General features: G+C 39.8%; 1 protein-coding gene across 1 annotated transcript in view; it reads right to left on the bottom strand.

Annotated features, from left to right (window-relative positions):
* LOC104010873 (complement C4) overlaps positions 1 to 15577 on the bottom strand; it is a 58878-nt gene that overhangs the window by 8686 nt on the left and 34615 nt on the right. The window contains exons 22-36 of the mRNA XM_009463056.2: positions 14903 to 15115; positions 13554 to 13605; positions 12939 to 13019; positions 11679 to 11882; positions 10089 to 10164; positions 9543 to 9699; positions 7882 to 7977; positions 7388 to 7556; positions 6145 to 6311; positions 5544 to 5702; positions 4876 to 4935; positions 4328 to 4421; positions 3415 to 3583; positions 1638 to 1725; positions 940 to 1014 (exon numbers count right to left, since the gene is read on the bottom strand). Coding sequence (XP_009461331.2) covers positions 940 to 1014; positions 1638 to 1725; positions 3415 to 3583; positions 4328 to 4421; positions 4876 to 4935; positions 5544 to 5702; positions 6145 to 6311; positions 7388 to 7556; positions 7882 to 7977; positions 9543 to 9699; positions 10089 to 10164; positions 11679 to 11882; positions 12939 to 13019; positions 13554 to 13605; positions 14903 to 15115 — 1860 coding nt within the window. The remainder of the gene's footprint in view (positions 1 to 939; positions 1015 to 1637; positions 1726 to 3414; positions 3584 to 4327; positions 4422 to 4875; positions 4936 to 5543; positions 5703 to 6144; positions 6312 to 7387; positions 7557 to 7881; positions 7978 to 9542; positions 9700 to 10088; positions 10165 to 11678; positions 11883 to 12938; positions 13020 to 13553; positions 13606 to 14902; positions 15116 to 15577) is intronic.

The following is a 15577-nucleotide window of genomic DNA, read 5'->3' on the forward strand; positions in this document are numbered from 1 at the left end:
CATAGGTGAGTTAATCCTGATAGCTGTAGCCTCAACTTGAAGAAGGCATTTCCTTCCATGATTTTATTGGGAGATTTTGTGGATGAGCTAAGTCTGGTAAAGGTAGTTTTGCGAGATGTGTGCAGGTCTTCTCTGCCTGAAACTGTCTGATCTGGACTCACATCATCATTAGTTTGGGGTTTCCTTTTCAGCTTTTGCCTAAAGCCACCTTGCACAGGAGTAATGGGTGTAATATTTGTTCACAACCTGTCCTGTACCAGTGGCCACCAGTATATACACTTTCCTTAGTAAATGCTAAGGTCAGGGACAGCTTTTGACTTATGTTAAATACAGAAATTATCTAGGACAGTTATAGCAGCAATAACATTTACATTTCTTCATTTGTCTATTGTCTTATATTTAAAAAAATCATTGCCCTGTGTGTGCTTTCTACAGGGACCCCTCTGCTTTGGCTGTGGAGGTGAAGCAACTCAAGTGGGTGTAGGGCGAAGTAATTATTCAAAATATGGGGAAATATACACAGAAGCTAGGGGGTTTGATGTTTACATTTGTTTGTCACCATATGGATCTCCATCCAGAAATACTGAACTTCGCATGCAAAGTGTCCGTGTGGAATTTACAGGACCACCAGTTAATGCTTTGTTAATCTTGGACAAAAACCATCTCTTCTGGCTAGAGAGGATTTATCTTTTTTTTTGGGCCAAAGCCCAGATCTCAAACATGGACTACATCTCCTGGAACACAGAAAGATGGAGGATGAAGTTGCATATTTCCCTTCTTCCCCTCTTCCGCCCTCTTTCAACTGACCTGTTCAATGATAATATATAACAAAAATCACAGGAAGTTAATGGAGTGTGAAAAACAATGATTAGGTTTAAAAAGGAGTCTATATATGCTATCTGAAATAGCAGAGATTGGAAAATCATTGGGTTTGCTTACCTCACCAAAGTAGAGTAAAACCTTTCCTTCCTTGTACTCATAGTGCTGAAGGTACTGGTCTGAAGACATCACCAACTGCAGGAAAACAAACAAACAAAAATATCAGAACAAAACCCTAGCATAACAGGAACACCTTTGCTACCACCCTCTATATTCTGGTTTGCTTTGTTCAGCTCTTTGGTTTATTCTGCCCTCTTTCTTCCTCCCTAAAGGAGACAGTCCCTGAAAGCATGAAACTGGGCAAACCTCCCCCAGCCCAGCAGGCTCCAGAACCCAAAACTCTGTAGCTGCCTTTGCAGAGTCCTGTGCCTCGTCTCCCTGTCACTGTGCCCTGCCAGCAACCGCCTCCAAAAGATGTGCTTGCCTTCCCCCCTGCAAGCACAGGATACACTGTCCTGGCATATCGCAGGACAACAGTGCCAGTGGGGACAGCAATATATGTTAAGGATAGTCAAGTGCCCTGCTGAGCCTTGCCCTAATTTCTGTAACAAGGGACTAAGAAGGCTGAACTCTGTTCACCACAAGCTTTTCATTTCTTATGTATATTCAGCAAATATTTTACCAGAACAGGAATAATAAAAATATATCTATCCAAAATCTGTTTTCCCTTTTTCATTCTGTGGACTTCGGAGAGACTTTGAAAGACATATTCTATAGAAAAGGCTGTAAAAAATTGCACAGAAAAGTGTGTTTCTAACCTGTTCGAGATCCTTTGTGTCAGGCTCCAAGCCACTCAGCAGAGAGAGATCAACCAGGGACATCTTTGGTGCATTGGAACCTGTGGACCTTTGTAAGGGAGACCATCAGCAGTGAACATCTGCACTGAACAGCCAGCTTGCTTTGAAGAGTTTGGCTCTTCAGGCTTGCTAATGGTGAAACAAAACTTTCTGCTCCATTTAACTTTCCTAAGTGGATTTTAATTTGAAAATGAGCTGCCTACCTCATTAAGAGTCATGAGGCAAAATTAGTCCTCTGAACTAGTCAAATGGTCATCCAACACCCAGGTGTCTTGCCTGAGCTTGTCATCTAGACTTTCTCTATAGCTGATGGGCAGAAACAATCACCTTCAAAGTACAGTTCATCCCACCATAAAAGCACTGTTGAAGAAGGGGAAGGTAAACAGAACTGACAAAGTGTCTGCTCTCTCTCACCTAGAGAGTGGAGATAGGAAATGAGCTTATCCAAATTCTTCATGGACAAAGTCATATTTACATCACCTTTGCTGTCCAAGGCAAAAATCCTTATCACTCTAACTCTCCATTAGGTATGTATATTGGACTTCCAATCTTTTCTACGTCCACCTTCTCAAAAATCATGCAGTTGTGTCATTGCTGGAAAATGAAGTTTTTCTGCACTCACATAGGGTGCCTTGCCATAAGATATTCTACATACACTTAGCGGTACTTCAGACACTTATTTTGGCACCCTCCTTTCCCCATAAAGGATGTACCACGGTGCAGGAAAGAAGTATGGTGATGTAGTCAATGCCTTCAGTTTTTCTCCTGTGTCCTAACTACAACAAAGGGAGCTTCACATTATTGTTTAAGCCTCACCCTAACACTCAGCAATGTCCTGCAGAACAGTGGATCTGATAGTTGATAAATTACATTTATCAGTTGATACATTACATAGCAATTAATGGGGAAAATGATGCTTCAGCCAGCACACAATTCACTGAATACCTGTTTAGGGAAAGTGAAACCTGGGAATCAGGGTAACTCCAGTCCTCCCCTGCCATTGTTCATGCTGCTGTCTGGGAGAAGGGATAAAATCCTCTGCCTCCAAGGCTTTGTCAAAAGTCAGTGGAAAAGCTAAATTCTGCTGGGGAGCAAAACCTGCTTCTGCCACCCTGCACCTTTCTAGAAGGGGAACTCAGGACAGCCACCACTTTGTGCTTCTGCGGCCCTTGCCAGACTGTGAAAGGGGGCAAAAGCAGATGTTTCAGTGTTATTCTGCACAGGAGGATTTCTTTCTCACTAGCTCTGCCCTTGCCTACTTCTTGATTGCCACAACAGGATATCCCTTCTGCCTCTTCTCCTCCCCCAAATAGTAGTAGACATACTTTCTTTTTGATGAGGTCAGAATGTGACCATGAAAGAAGTAACAGCATCTCTCCACAAAGCAATGAAACTCTGTAAATGTGTTCTTTCTGTATTCCAAATGTATCTACTTTATTTAATAAAAGACCTCTTTCAAATTATTAACCAGCTAGGTGCTTTAGAGTCTCCCCTGAGCCTGATGGAGCAGAATCTGCAATGGACATTTGAGGTCTATGTAAACTGTCTAAATCAAATACATTGTGCGGAAACCTTTTGTCCTGCCATGGGAGAGAAGATGCACACTCACCATGTATGCGTACTTACAGAAGATCACCAGGTTGGATGCTGAGCTTGCGGATATGAAGAGGGTGACCAAGAAGAATTACAAACAAAAATGAATGCATTTTCTAATGAAGAGCTGATCTTGCAGACCTACCTGACACAGACTTTGTACTGCAGAGATTCTGCTTTATTGGGAGAGATTGCATCCCTTTTCCTTCTGCTGTGGATATCAAACCACTCTATTTCAGCCAGTGGCTCAAATGCGCTCCTTTCTGTAGCAATCAAGTCCTCATAATCTTCATTTTCGTCAGAGTACACAGGCTCTGGAGGTGACAGACGTGATCAGCCATGCAAAAATTTGACTGAGGACCTGGTAATTTGGCTCCTTTTTGTCTAATAATAAATACCAGTGGGCAGTCATGTCATTTCTATGTGTTTTATAAAAGTTTGCTGTACAATATCTCAGTATTTCTAAGTCATTCAGAGTTAAAATTTTGGGGATAATTATAGTAAGAGTAACCAACAGATCTAGCTAAGAATGGGGTTTAGGCTATGCATAAATATGTAAAGGACAATCCCTGCTTCCAAAAGTTAGCTATTCAAACAGAAAAAAATGCAGGCATAGGCAGAGAGGATGATGAATACACACTTCGGGGATGGAAAACAGAGTCTTGCTCATATGAAAAACCTATGACAGATCTGCCCCAAAGAATTTTTGAGGCCACATGGTAGGTCCCTTATTAGCCAGGGAACTGAACTGGGCTTTCCCCTCATGGCAGCCAGGCACACTGTGAAGGGAGTGTACCTTACTCTCCTCCCAGTAAAAAGAAGAGTTACTAATAGTACCTTTGTATCTGTTTGGTACTCACTGCACCTACAGTCACTCAGATAGTTATTAAACTATTTAAAAATATTAATAAGCTGAATGAAACAATAGCTAGGCAGAGTTCAGAGGCCTTTCTTTCCTTGTTTCATTCATTTATTCCCACTTTCCAAGGCTGGAAAGCCATTAAGTATCACTAGCAGCTGGCCAAAGGTGTCACCCAACCACTTACTTTTTCACTCACCAGAGTACTTAATGCTCCCTTCCATTTCCACCGTCAAAATCAAATCATTACATGTGTTGTTCTTCAGATCAGAAGACCAGTACACTTTCAATATCTAAGATGAACACACAAACAACAAACCACTAAAAATATCATTTAAATGACAAGGGATTTACTCATCCAGCACTTCAGCAAATGTTGATGGGACATGGGAGTGTGGAGAGAAACACCAGTCTCCCAGAGGCACAGACTAGTCGCAGAGGACTATCGTGGGTATAAGCAGGAGAGGTCCCATGTGCAAATCACAAATGGTGTGAGACCTTTGAGATAACTCTCCATTCCCAACCACAAAGGTGTCTTTCAGACTCCAGCCGCATCTATCAGCATTGGCATTTCATGGACTTCACACAGTTAAAAACAGGAAAAATTGACTGCCCATCAGGGCAGTCTATAGGCCTTGAATTTTAGAAATTTGGAGGTAGGAACACAAAGGATGAAGCCATGGCAAGTAATTTCTCACTCTGTTTTCAAAAAACAGTTGGACTCTGAATTTCTGATTTACAGCTTACACTCATTGTCCCATTTCCTCTGCCGTATACAGACACTTCAAGTTTTCTCCCAAGTTCAAACTGCAAACCAAAGGAAAAAAAAAAAAGAAAAAAGAGAGATTTAGTCTGTGCTCAGCATTTGATCTATTGTTTTCCTGCAGTCTTGATGGTCTTCTATGTCTTTACCCCTCAGAACTGGGATAGGGAAAACCTTTAGCTATGGAAGGAGTTACGAGATGTCAAGTCTTGTAAGATTTTTAATGTGCTAGGCTTGTGCATCTTACTCTGCCATTCTGGGGCCCAGGAGACATATTTTCTTAACTTCACTCTCTCCTTTGTAGCCTGGATTTGACATTTTCACAGTTCCCCACACACTGAACATCAGAATATTCCCTTTCTTCCTCATTCCCTACTAAGACTTGGGCTCCTGGCTGCTCTTCACTATTGCGGGTAATTCACATCACCAAAGTCCTTGAAGAGGCAGGAAAGGTCCTCTAAAGCCTGCTGCTTAGCATCTGTTTTGTTTTTTTTTTCTTTAAAAAGATTCTGTTGTTTTACAGATTAAATTATTAAAAAATATTATAAACAAGCTACATCATGATTGCTTAATGTGAGAAAACCTAGGCCAGATGACCCAATGTTTCTCCTGTTTGAGGAAAAAAAGCTTGAAACAATGGATGGTTGTGTACCTCTAGCTGCTTCTGAATCACTTCATCAGCATCAGTCAGAGTAATACTGTAGTCTTTTTGTCTTCCAGGTGTTCCCAGTTTTACAGTCAGGTTGGTGGAAGCAGTGTTCAATGTCTGTATGCTGTATGCTGACAGAGCTTCTAGGGCCACCACTGTGTCCTAGGTGAGAAAGAAATGCAAAAAACTTAACAATTATGCCAGGTTATTTCAACAATATGCAAGATGACATGATCAGTCACCTGCAGCTATTCTTCAGTTTTATGTTTTTTGCTGCTTGGAACTTCTCCTGTATCTACCTGTTCCTACCTGCACAGACTATTTGTTTCTTTTCCCAGCTTTTTCTTTTAGCATTAAAATCCTAAAACCACTGGAGTTCTGACCTTCGATTATCATAAGTCTTCATAAAGACAGAATCTTTGCTGGCTTATAATCATTTTATTTTGACCCATTTTTTATTAATGAGCCAAAATCTTTACTGCTTCATACACCAAAGTTCAGGATTAACTGTTACGATGCTTTCAAATCTAAATAAAAAAGTTTTTATGGGGCTTCTGTTTTCTTCCCTCCCCCTGAAACTCCACCCGAACTGGTGGCCAGGCACCTGTGTAGAGCAGTATCCTCCACCGTAGTTCCTTCTTTCTGTCAGCCATGTAGCAATAGGCCTTGCATACTCCATGTCTTTCAGGAGCAATGTTTGAAGCAATGCGTAGGCAGTGGTTTCCACTGAGACTGCATCGTTGCCATTTCCCCAGTAGCGCTGCTGCTTTGCTGCAAGAATAACTGAGTCTTGAGTCCCCTTGGTAAAGACATTTGCCAAACATGACTATTGCTCTACACAGTAGATACATCATGTCATAACGCTGAGGAACCACAAGACACTGATGCTGGCATGAGAGCAACAAATCAGCTGGGAAGCAGAGATAATGGACAAGGAAACCCACAATTTTCAATTTTGACTTATCCAGCCATCACAGTCTAATGATCCTATTGTACAGCAATGTCCATCTGATGGAGTGGTAGTATTGTGTCTGGTGGTCCCCAAGAGATAATAGTATTAATTACATATAATTAACATATAGCCCATATGTCCAGTCTTGATTAGGGAGAAGTGTATTCCCTATGCTTAAACTATAGCTATTAAACCATCATGTATTTACCAAACGAAATGGGAGAAATTTATAGCGTGGCAGCGCAGCCACAAACCAACTGACTCAGCATTGACTGCAGCCACACAACGGGGTGGGGAAGAGGCGACATCCATGTGGAGCTGGAACAAAACACTCAGAACTGGCGGGGGACTTTGAAAGTAGGTGGGCTGGAAAAGACACCTTCCCTCTTGATCATAAATCCAGTCTGGACTACTCCCATATGTAGCTGTTCATTTCTGTTTACCCATCAAAAGTCCCTTCTTTCTCAGCTGGCTTGGACTTTTTTTTTTTTAATGCACTTTAGGGGTGTGAAACTTTGGTAGGCAGCAAGGGAAACAGAAAAACTAAATCACCGTTTATCATGGTTTTGTTCCAATTCCAGTATCAGATAAGATCATGATATAAACTTCACAATGCTAAGTTGTTACTTTATAGTGATATTAGTTATATAAATCACATATTACAATGTCAGCATTGAATTGTATTTATATATTATAAATATATAAATTTATAAATATAGTATAAATATATTTATGTAATTTAAATAATTATGTATATTACACATATACATACATGCTTCTATAAAATTAAATGGTCTCATTTACTTGAATTTGTTTTGTTCATATAAGAGTGCTCAAAGTGCTTTAATTAAGATAAGTGCTTTCTAACTGAATTTTTAAGAATGGTTACCAGTACCTGCAATAAAAACAGAACAGCCCCTTAATTTTTCTTTTGCAAACCGGGCTTCTTCGCTGTCAGACTGCACAAGCGTCAGGGCGTAAGCAGTGATGGTTATAGAATAGCAGTTAGTATTCTTTGAAAGTTGCTTTTTCATGTAAGCCACTGCTTTTCTAACCACTTGTACCTGTGAAAAGAGAATGGATCCATTTGAAAAGTTCATTCAGACCTACTAACTGTTACTGCTGGTGAGAGTACCAGGAAATTAGAATACGTCACTATAGTAACTTTTGAGACAGTTTTAATAATTTTTACTTAGTGATTAAAGCCATTGATGATGGAGTGCGTAGCTTGAAACACCTTGTTGTACATTGTGTCACGGCATCTTTTCCTATCCACCACAAATGTAAACGGACTTTTACCTCCCCATTTGCAGTACTTTAAGATAGGAGGGTGGACATGACATTGTGCAATAGCCTTCACATTTAAAGATAAACAGTCAGGCTTCCTACCACTTCAGGTGACTTGTAGACCTGTAGAGTCTGTTGCAATGCTATCGTTACAAAGGCTGTCAAAGCCAAATCCTCTTCTGCTGACCTAATGCCGCCCTGAAAGATGAAACATGAAAAGGAAAAGTTAAATGTACATGTATATGCTTATGATTAAATTTAGAAATTCATTTTTCATAAAGTCAAGGACCTTGTTAAACCATCTGACCACAGATCATGTAGTTTTACCCTTTAATTTTGCTCAATAACTTGTGTCCGCCTAAAGTATATTTTCTACAATGGCAGCCAGTTTGCATTAAACAATATTAAGAGATTAGGAACCCACTATGTCCTTCAGCTAGTAATCAAATATTTAATTATATAACTTATAGTTAAAAATCTACAATTTCTCATTGGAATTTTCACTGCTTCAATTTCCAAGCACTAGTGGGGTTTTTTTTCTGTTTCTTTGCTACTCCCTATAGATTAAGAAGCCCTATAACACACAGTTTTCTCCTGTAAAGCTATTTATACACCATTATAAGATCATTTCTTGTTTCTTTTCTTGATAAATTAAACACAGTGCCCTCATTAGCTTTTTCCCCCTGAAGATCTGCATTTTCATTCCTATTCTTCTTTGTGATTGTTTTGCTCATGCTCTCCTTTGATAACAACCTTAGGATTTTCAACAACCTTTGACAACAATCATCTTCTTCACTCAGCCCCAAATGTTTATCCTTAGGAGAAGGACAGGTTGTTTGCTTGGAAAGACTTAAGTCTCTGTACAAAATTATCATACACAGCTCCTGAAGCCAAAGTAAAATCGAAGATAAATATCACAGCATGAACACAGGCCAAAAAAACCTTTGGCCAGTTCTTGAGCTGTTTTTTTTTTCCCCAGCAGTGTTACATCAACTGTGGAACTGGCTTTGAGGGTGGAAGACTCACTAGTGATTTGACAAAGAGGGTTAATAAATTTAATACATGTTTTTTTATAAGATCACTACAAAGGTATCTGCATTTTCAATGAATTCTGGATGATGAACATTATTTTCATATCCTAGATACATGGACAGTGTAACAATTTTGTGTTTCTGGACACTTACAGGGGATGTGTAGACTAACATATGCAATTGGAAATTCTGATTAGGTATTAAGATTTTTTTTTGCAGCATGGGAGTGGTTAAATACTGAAACAGGTTACCCAGAGACACTGTGGGATATCCCCATCCTTGGAGGTACTCAAGACTCAGCTGGACACGGCCCTGTGCAATCTGATCTAACTAGACCTGTTCTGAGCAGTGGTTGGACTAGATGACCTCTGGAGGTACCTTCAAAACTAAATTATAGTTCTATGGCTCTATTGCCTTTGGCAATAAAAGGCATAAATTTTTACCAAGCACAAAAATCTCAGAATTAATTTTCTAAGTGGTCTAGAGGCATAGGTCAGCTGCAAAATTATCTAAGACTGGATTAAAAGACGAAGGTGGTGAAGGGCTAGCTGTGCATCTCTGACATAACAGACCTTTCAGCAAATTCATTTTACGTTACAGATTTTGTGCTTCTTACACTACAGATTTCTTTTCTTTAGATACATTTCTTGTTACTCAACAACTCGCAATATTCCTTTCAACCCCTAGCAGCCCTAAATGTGTAACAGATTCTTCTAAATACGGATCACCTACCTGCATAGTCCTGTCCAATACTGGGTGAAGGTCATGGAATGAATCATCTGCCTGCTGTTGATTAATCAAGTAGGAAATCGAGTTGCGTATGTGACTGTCTTGGACACTAATGTATTTTCTGCACCTTGTGAGTACTTTAACAATGAATGCAGTTAACCTGAACAAAAGAAAATGTTCCAAATTTGTGCTGACATATATTTATAGAAGAGTATATTGACAGGAAAAGAAAAATACTAATTTTGTACATAGACTCATATTCAATACAGTGTACTTGGTGGAATCTAGTGAGTTATCATTCAACATCAGCATAAACTCTCTTTCGACTCTGTGGCAAATGCAAAATAATCGGTGGCTTGGTATAAATCCTCATCAAGGACTAAACATGCTCCGAGACTTACATGGCTGACTATCCATGACAAAAGTATATAGGCAACACCATGCCCACCAGATTTTGAAAATCCATCCCCCCAGAAAAACTTCTGATGCATCAAATGATAATAGAGGTATTTTGGAAAAAAACAACCAAACAAACAAAAATACACTTACCATACACTACTGGGGGTTGTTTTAAATGCTCCATAGGAGCCATCCACCTTCTGAAACTCAATCAGCCTAGTATAACCTGCATGAACAGGACAGCACATAACTCTTCAGAGAATACACATATTTCTTAGGCATTTTCATACATCACACGTTCAGTATTGACTAGTGGAAGAGTACATGGAGGTGTTTACTGGTACATTAAGGAGGAAATGACTGGGTCAGCAGGCCTTTGACACAGAAAAAGCACTAGGCTTAGAAGGTGCTCGGTCTTGTTTGACTTAATTGAGCCATGAGAATAACCTGAAAACTGCAGGTATCTGTAGTTACAAAACATTTTCTGTGTTGTGAGTCTTGGGAAACTTATTTCCCATTACTGACAACTTTTCAAGCTGTTGACTTTATGGTGCATGGAATCAAAAAATATACAAAACGTCACCTCTTGTGTCCAACATAGTCTTAGAAATCATGAGTTGTAGCCTCTGATCTTGACTGTTATTATCTTGACAAAGTCTGTATCATAGCCACACAACTCATTTTCTACCCTGGTGAACTTCGATAAGAATCAATAAAAGCATAATATAGGGACTAAATGCTGCTGATAATACCAAATACTCATCAGCAGGATCTCATGTCACTTTAGGCAATCTTAGGTAAATAGGCAAAGACCTCCATTCAGCAACTGTTAGCATGTTTTTAATCTCTATTTATACCCTTATTTTTCACTCATGAAGTGTGTGTCATGTTGTCTGAAGATCATAAAGAGAGGTGCATTATATTGCTTTATGCCATGTGCACTCCACTACAGTTAGAAAGATCAGCTGTACCTGCTACAATACTGATAACTCTTGGGCTCTATGTTAGTGCCTGTGAGCTGGAACACCTCCACTTCCACATGCTGTGGTCCTGGCTTTACTGTACATTTAACACCAGCTTTGGATCACATCTTGGAGTGGGCTCTTCAAGAAGAAGCCTTGCAGCTGTCCTCTCCCTAAGGAAACTCCCTCCCTGGGTTGGTCCAAGGCTGTTGGAGTCATTCTAGCTCATGTAATGAATACAGAAGTGTGGAAGAGAAAGTGTCAGTGTCATTATTACCATTGGGAGTTTCCTTAGTGATACTCTTCTTGCCAACTACAGACATCTCCAGCAGAGATGCCTACATCCCAGCTGGCCATCCTAAGCACTGTCTATGATCCGTGGGGAGAAATAAGCATTTTTAGGACATAATTCATCCTGATGTATTTTGCACATCTACATTAGGAGATCAACTGGCTTTTGCTGTCCATTTACTCTGAAAAGAGTTGACATTGATCAGGTCAGATTTTACTTTCTGCTTCTAAATTAGGCAACAGAGAGGGTGGACTGTGAATGTCAATACTGTACAATGTCAGATGTAGGCAATTAGTCACCTAAATCTTCCTCACCAGTTCTGTTTCTCATGTCTGTCTGCAGATTGTCAGAGGTGTTTCTGTGTGGCTGTGTGAAGACAACGCTCACTCCTTTGGCAAGTAGCAATGGTTAGTGTGCAATGCAAAAGGATAACAAAGGCCATGTGTCCCTGTTGGTAGGTCTCTGAGTTTTTGTTTTCCAGCATACCTTTTTCAATCATGCTAATGGCTTCCTCCTTCCGTTCAGGATTAAAGTTCACCCACTGCTCACTGGCATCCAAGTACTCAATAGCATAGACTGCAGGGGCCATTTTCACCATTGTTTGCTCTGCACAGCCTGTGGGCACTTGAATAAGTTTCTCAACTCCAGTGAGACTAAGACAATTTTCAACAGGCTCGTCCATAATATTCCCTGTTGTAAAAAACACAAGCCATAGTACATATCATATTTCAAGCTGGCTGGTGTAACATGAAGAAAGGTGATACTAACTATAGGTTGACATTCCAGCATGGCCTGACACTTCTCATTATTAAACACTGTTTTCAGCTACTTAAGACTTTGTAAAGCTGGAGAACAAGGATGAGGTGCCAGGCCCTGGGAAAGCTAGAGAAAGGAGGCTGGGGCAGTGAAGGAGCATGGAGGAGAGAGTCCTGAGGTTACTGGAGACAGGGATGCAAGGAAAGGGGGAAAGACTGGTGCTTCAGGTTCAGGCTGGAAAAGTCCTGTCAAACCAGACCTGATCCTCCCACAGAGGGCAAAACCATAGTGCTTTAATCATGCCAAGCATTTTGTGCAGTTGTTTTTCTCTTTTCCTCTCTGCAATTTTCTCATTTGATGAATTCAAGCATCCCCACACTTTAGAACAAGGATTTGAAATGGAAGCCAATAGCTTTTGTGTCAAGAATGCATTATTGCACATTTTTCTGGGAAAAAAATGTTTTTATCATTAATAAGAGTACTTGCTGGTAGATGTTTTTAAAATACGCGTGCATGAGTATATACATGTATATGTATGCGATTATTTGATTAAATGAATCTGTGATTGCACGTATCTTCTCTTTAGAAAAACAGAACTTTCCAGAACTTATACATCAGAGTCTGGCATCCTTATTTCTGAAGATTAAAGCAGATTTCTACAGACCACGCAGTGTGGGGTTATTAGAGAAGGTGAACTCTTCCCTCCTCCTCTGGCCTTCCCATAAAGTTAGCCTGGGCACAGTGGGGCAGGATGGACTGCATAAAGCTATTATATCCAACACAAGTGAGAAGGAGTAATTAGAAAGACGAAAGGTACTGTATCAGCCTTGGGGCTGTTTTGTTTTATGACTTGGGCATGTATCACACGCCATTTAAGTCATAGCAGAAAAACTAGGAGGGAATGGAGACTCAACGTTCAGGAATGAGCAGCACAAAGGGGCATATTTCTTGTTACCTATGGAGAAGTTATTGACAAAAAATTACATTTACCTTTCAGGCTAACAAACACATGACTATCAGAACCCGGTACCATATCAGATGGTCTGTTCAGGTCCAGTGTATGGGAATTTACTGTAAATAAATAGTAAATAGAGATCTTCATCCAGACTCTTCAAACATAAAAACATACAGTGTAATTTTAGAGCATGTTTTTCATTAAACATCTCACAGTTGATGGCAATTATGACAGAAATGTTATCAGAAACATTAAATGGAAATTTATGAAAAGAAATATCTTTCTTAAATGGATTTAATTTTCAATCAATCATTAGCAATATTTTTTGGCTTGAAATGAGGCTTGTTTTTAATACCTTTTAAAACCCATTAATAAATGAACTAGATGCCTGATTAATATTTAAAGAGTGCTACCTTGAAACACAGAAGTAATACAAATAAATTCTAAAAATTTAGAATTAAATTATTTTTCTTTCCTGAGTCTTTTGCTATGTGTTGGATGAAGAGATTTTTGACAAGTTCTGGTCAACCAAAGCAACGTTTGTATGTTAAGAAGTATTTCACTGCACCCATCAGATATTCAAACCAGGCTTTACACCCCCTGTCACTACCCCAACCCAAATCTGTATCTAATTCTTTTGTGTAACTTACAGCCACTGTTAATGCAAATGGTCTTTTCTTCTCTCTGTAAAACACCTTCTGCCTGTACAATTGAGGAAAGAAAAGTCAAAACTTTTGCAAACACTCACACCTGAAATTAAGTTGCATGAAAGTCATGATCTCCGCCCTTGCACTAGACCAGCAGGTGGCAGAAATAAGTTATTTTGGAGTGAGATGTCTCTCCAGGTAAAACTGAGGCTTCAAATCAGAATTTCAGTCTCTCAATTGAAATGCTAATAAACTCTACTGACTTTTTTTGGTTCTTATTGACATATTTCCCTGGATGAAATTCCTTTAACCAAAACTAACCCAGAAAAATTAAACTTCAAAGTTTATTCTCAGCTTTGAGAGCTGTACAAGTCAAGTTCATGGGTGGACTCACCTTTATAAACCTCTCATCTATGAAATCCACTAAGCTCTGAGTTCATCTTGTTGGTAAAATTTAAACTTTTTTTCCTTCTGATTTCCACACATCCCTCTTCCTACAGTTTCTATTTTAATAAAGCTATTTTTACAGACACTTTCAGTGTTTTGGTGCAGCATTGAACTCTTGAGACTGTGTCTATATCTAGAAAAGTTATGGCCTACAACAACAGCAGGTTCCCGGTATCCCATGTCTTATCTTTACCTACATGGCTGTCCCCTGACATTAATGGTGCATGGATTCATATTTTGCACTTTTTGTGTGGATTAAAAATAGCCCTCAGTGGGCTACTTGGGTGCTGTAATGAGTTTGTGTCAGTCAGTGTTGACTCTTGAAAAGTCATCTTTTCTAATAGGCTCCTCCTTTCCATCATTTTGACAGAGAACTAAGGTATTAAATAATCAATACAACATCTTTGTTTGCCTGTGTATGTTTTACCTATGCAATTTTTAAGATTGAAGACCCATTAACTAGAAGGAATAAAATAGGGTTTAACTTTATGACTAGCAGAGAGTATTTCCTTCTCAAAATGTTGCTAGATGAACATCTTCAATCTTGGCTTCATAAGGGAAAAATAATTTTTATAAATGTTGATGAAGCAGGTGGAAGTTAAAGATTATGAGATGGGCACTGACTGCATGAAGGAGGTTGTTGCTATGTCATGGTGAGAAGGATGCCTTTTTGCCATAGAGAACAATTCTTTCGATGTACACTACACAAAAAGCCCACCACAGAGTTAAATTTCTTCCCCATGATATAGCTCAATCCTTGCTGAGAGACAGGCTTCCTGAGATTGCTTCCAGCCTTATGTTTCTGCAATTTCACTCCCTCCACAAGAGCTCCACACTTAGTGAATGTTATATTTGAGGGGAAACACATATTCGTGAAGTGCCTGCCCTCAACTAGTAATACCTACCAAAACATTGAGGTTCTTCCTAATGCTATCACTGTACCCAGAAACTGTGTCGAAAGCAGTAATAGTAATTGGAATTTCTCCCACAGTCAGAGGAACAACCGAGAAGTAGGCTGGTGTTGCAGAGTTCCCCTTTGCCACCAGCGTCAGCTGCACAGCCTTCTCTGTCGCCTCTGCGGTGCACAGCCCCTTCACTGCATCCATCGTCACTATAACCTGCGGGAAAAGGCAATGCCTGCGATGAGGCTTAGTGCATCACCACACAGGAAAAGTACTCCAGCTCCACCATGTCTAGTTAAGAATGGGAAATGAGAGACAAGTATAACAGGAGACTAGCTATTGCTTAAAAAGGAAATAGCAATGTGGACATTTTGCAAGACAGAAAGCATTTTTCACTTCACTCCCCTGAATTTACTATTCTCCATTTATAAAATGGGAAACCTTTTTCACCAAGAAGTGATCAAATGCTAGCACAGCTTGTCCAAAGAGTTTGTGGAGTCTCCCTCCTTGGAGATATTCAATATTTGACTGGAAAAGGCCCTGAACAACCTGCTCTAACTGGACCTGCTCTGAGCAGCAGGTTGGACTAGAGACCTCTGGAGGTCCCTTCCAACCTAAACTGTTCTATGACCCTATGTTCTGTTAACATTTATCTACATTGACGAGGGCTGTGAGGGT

Source organism: Nipponia nippon, unplaced genomic scaffold (genome assembly GCF_047370975.1).
Source record: "Nipponia nippon isolate SJK-2023a ecotype South Korea unplaced genomic scaffold, ASM4737097v1 scaffold_2, whole genome shotgun sequence".
NCBI lineage: Eukaryota > Metazoa > Chordata > Aves > Pelecaniformes > Threskiornithidae > Nipponia > Nipponia nippon.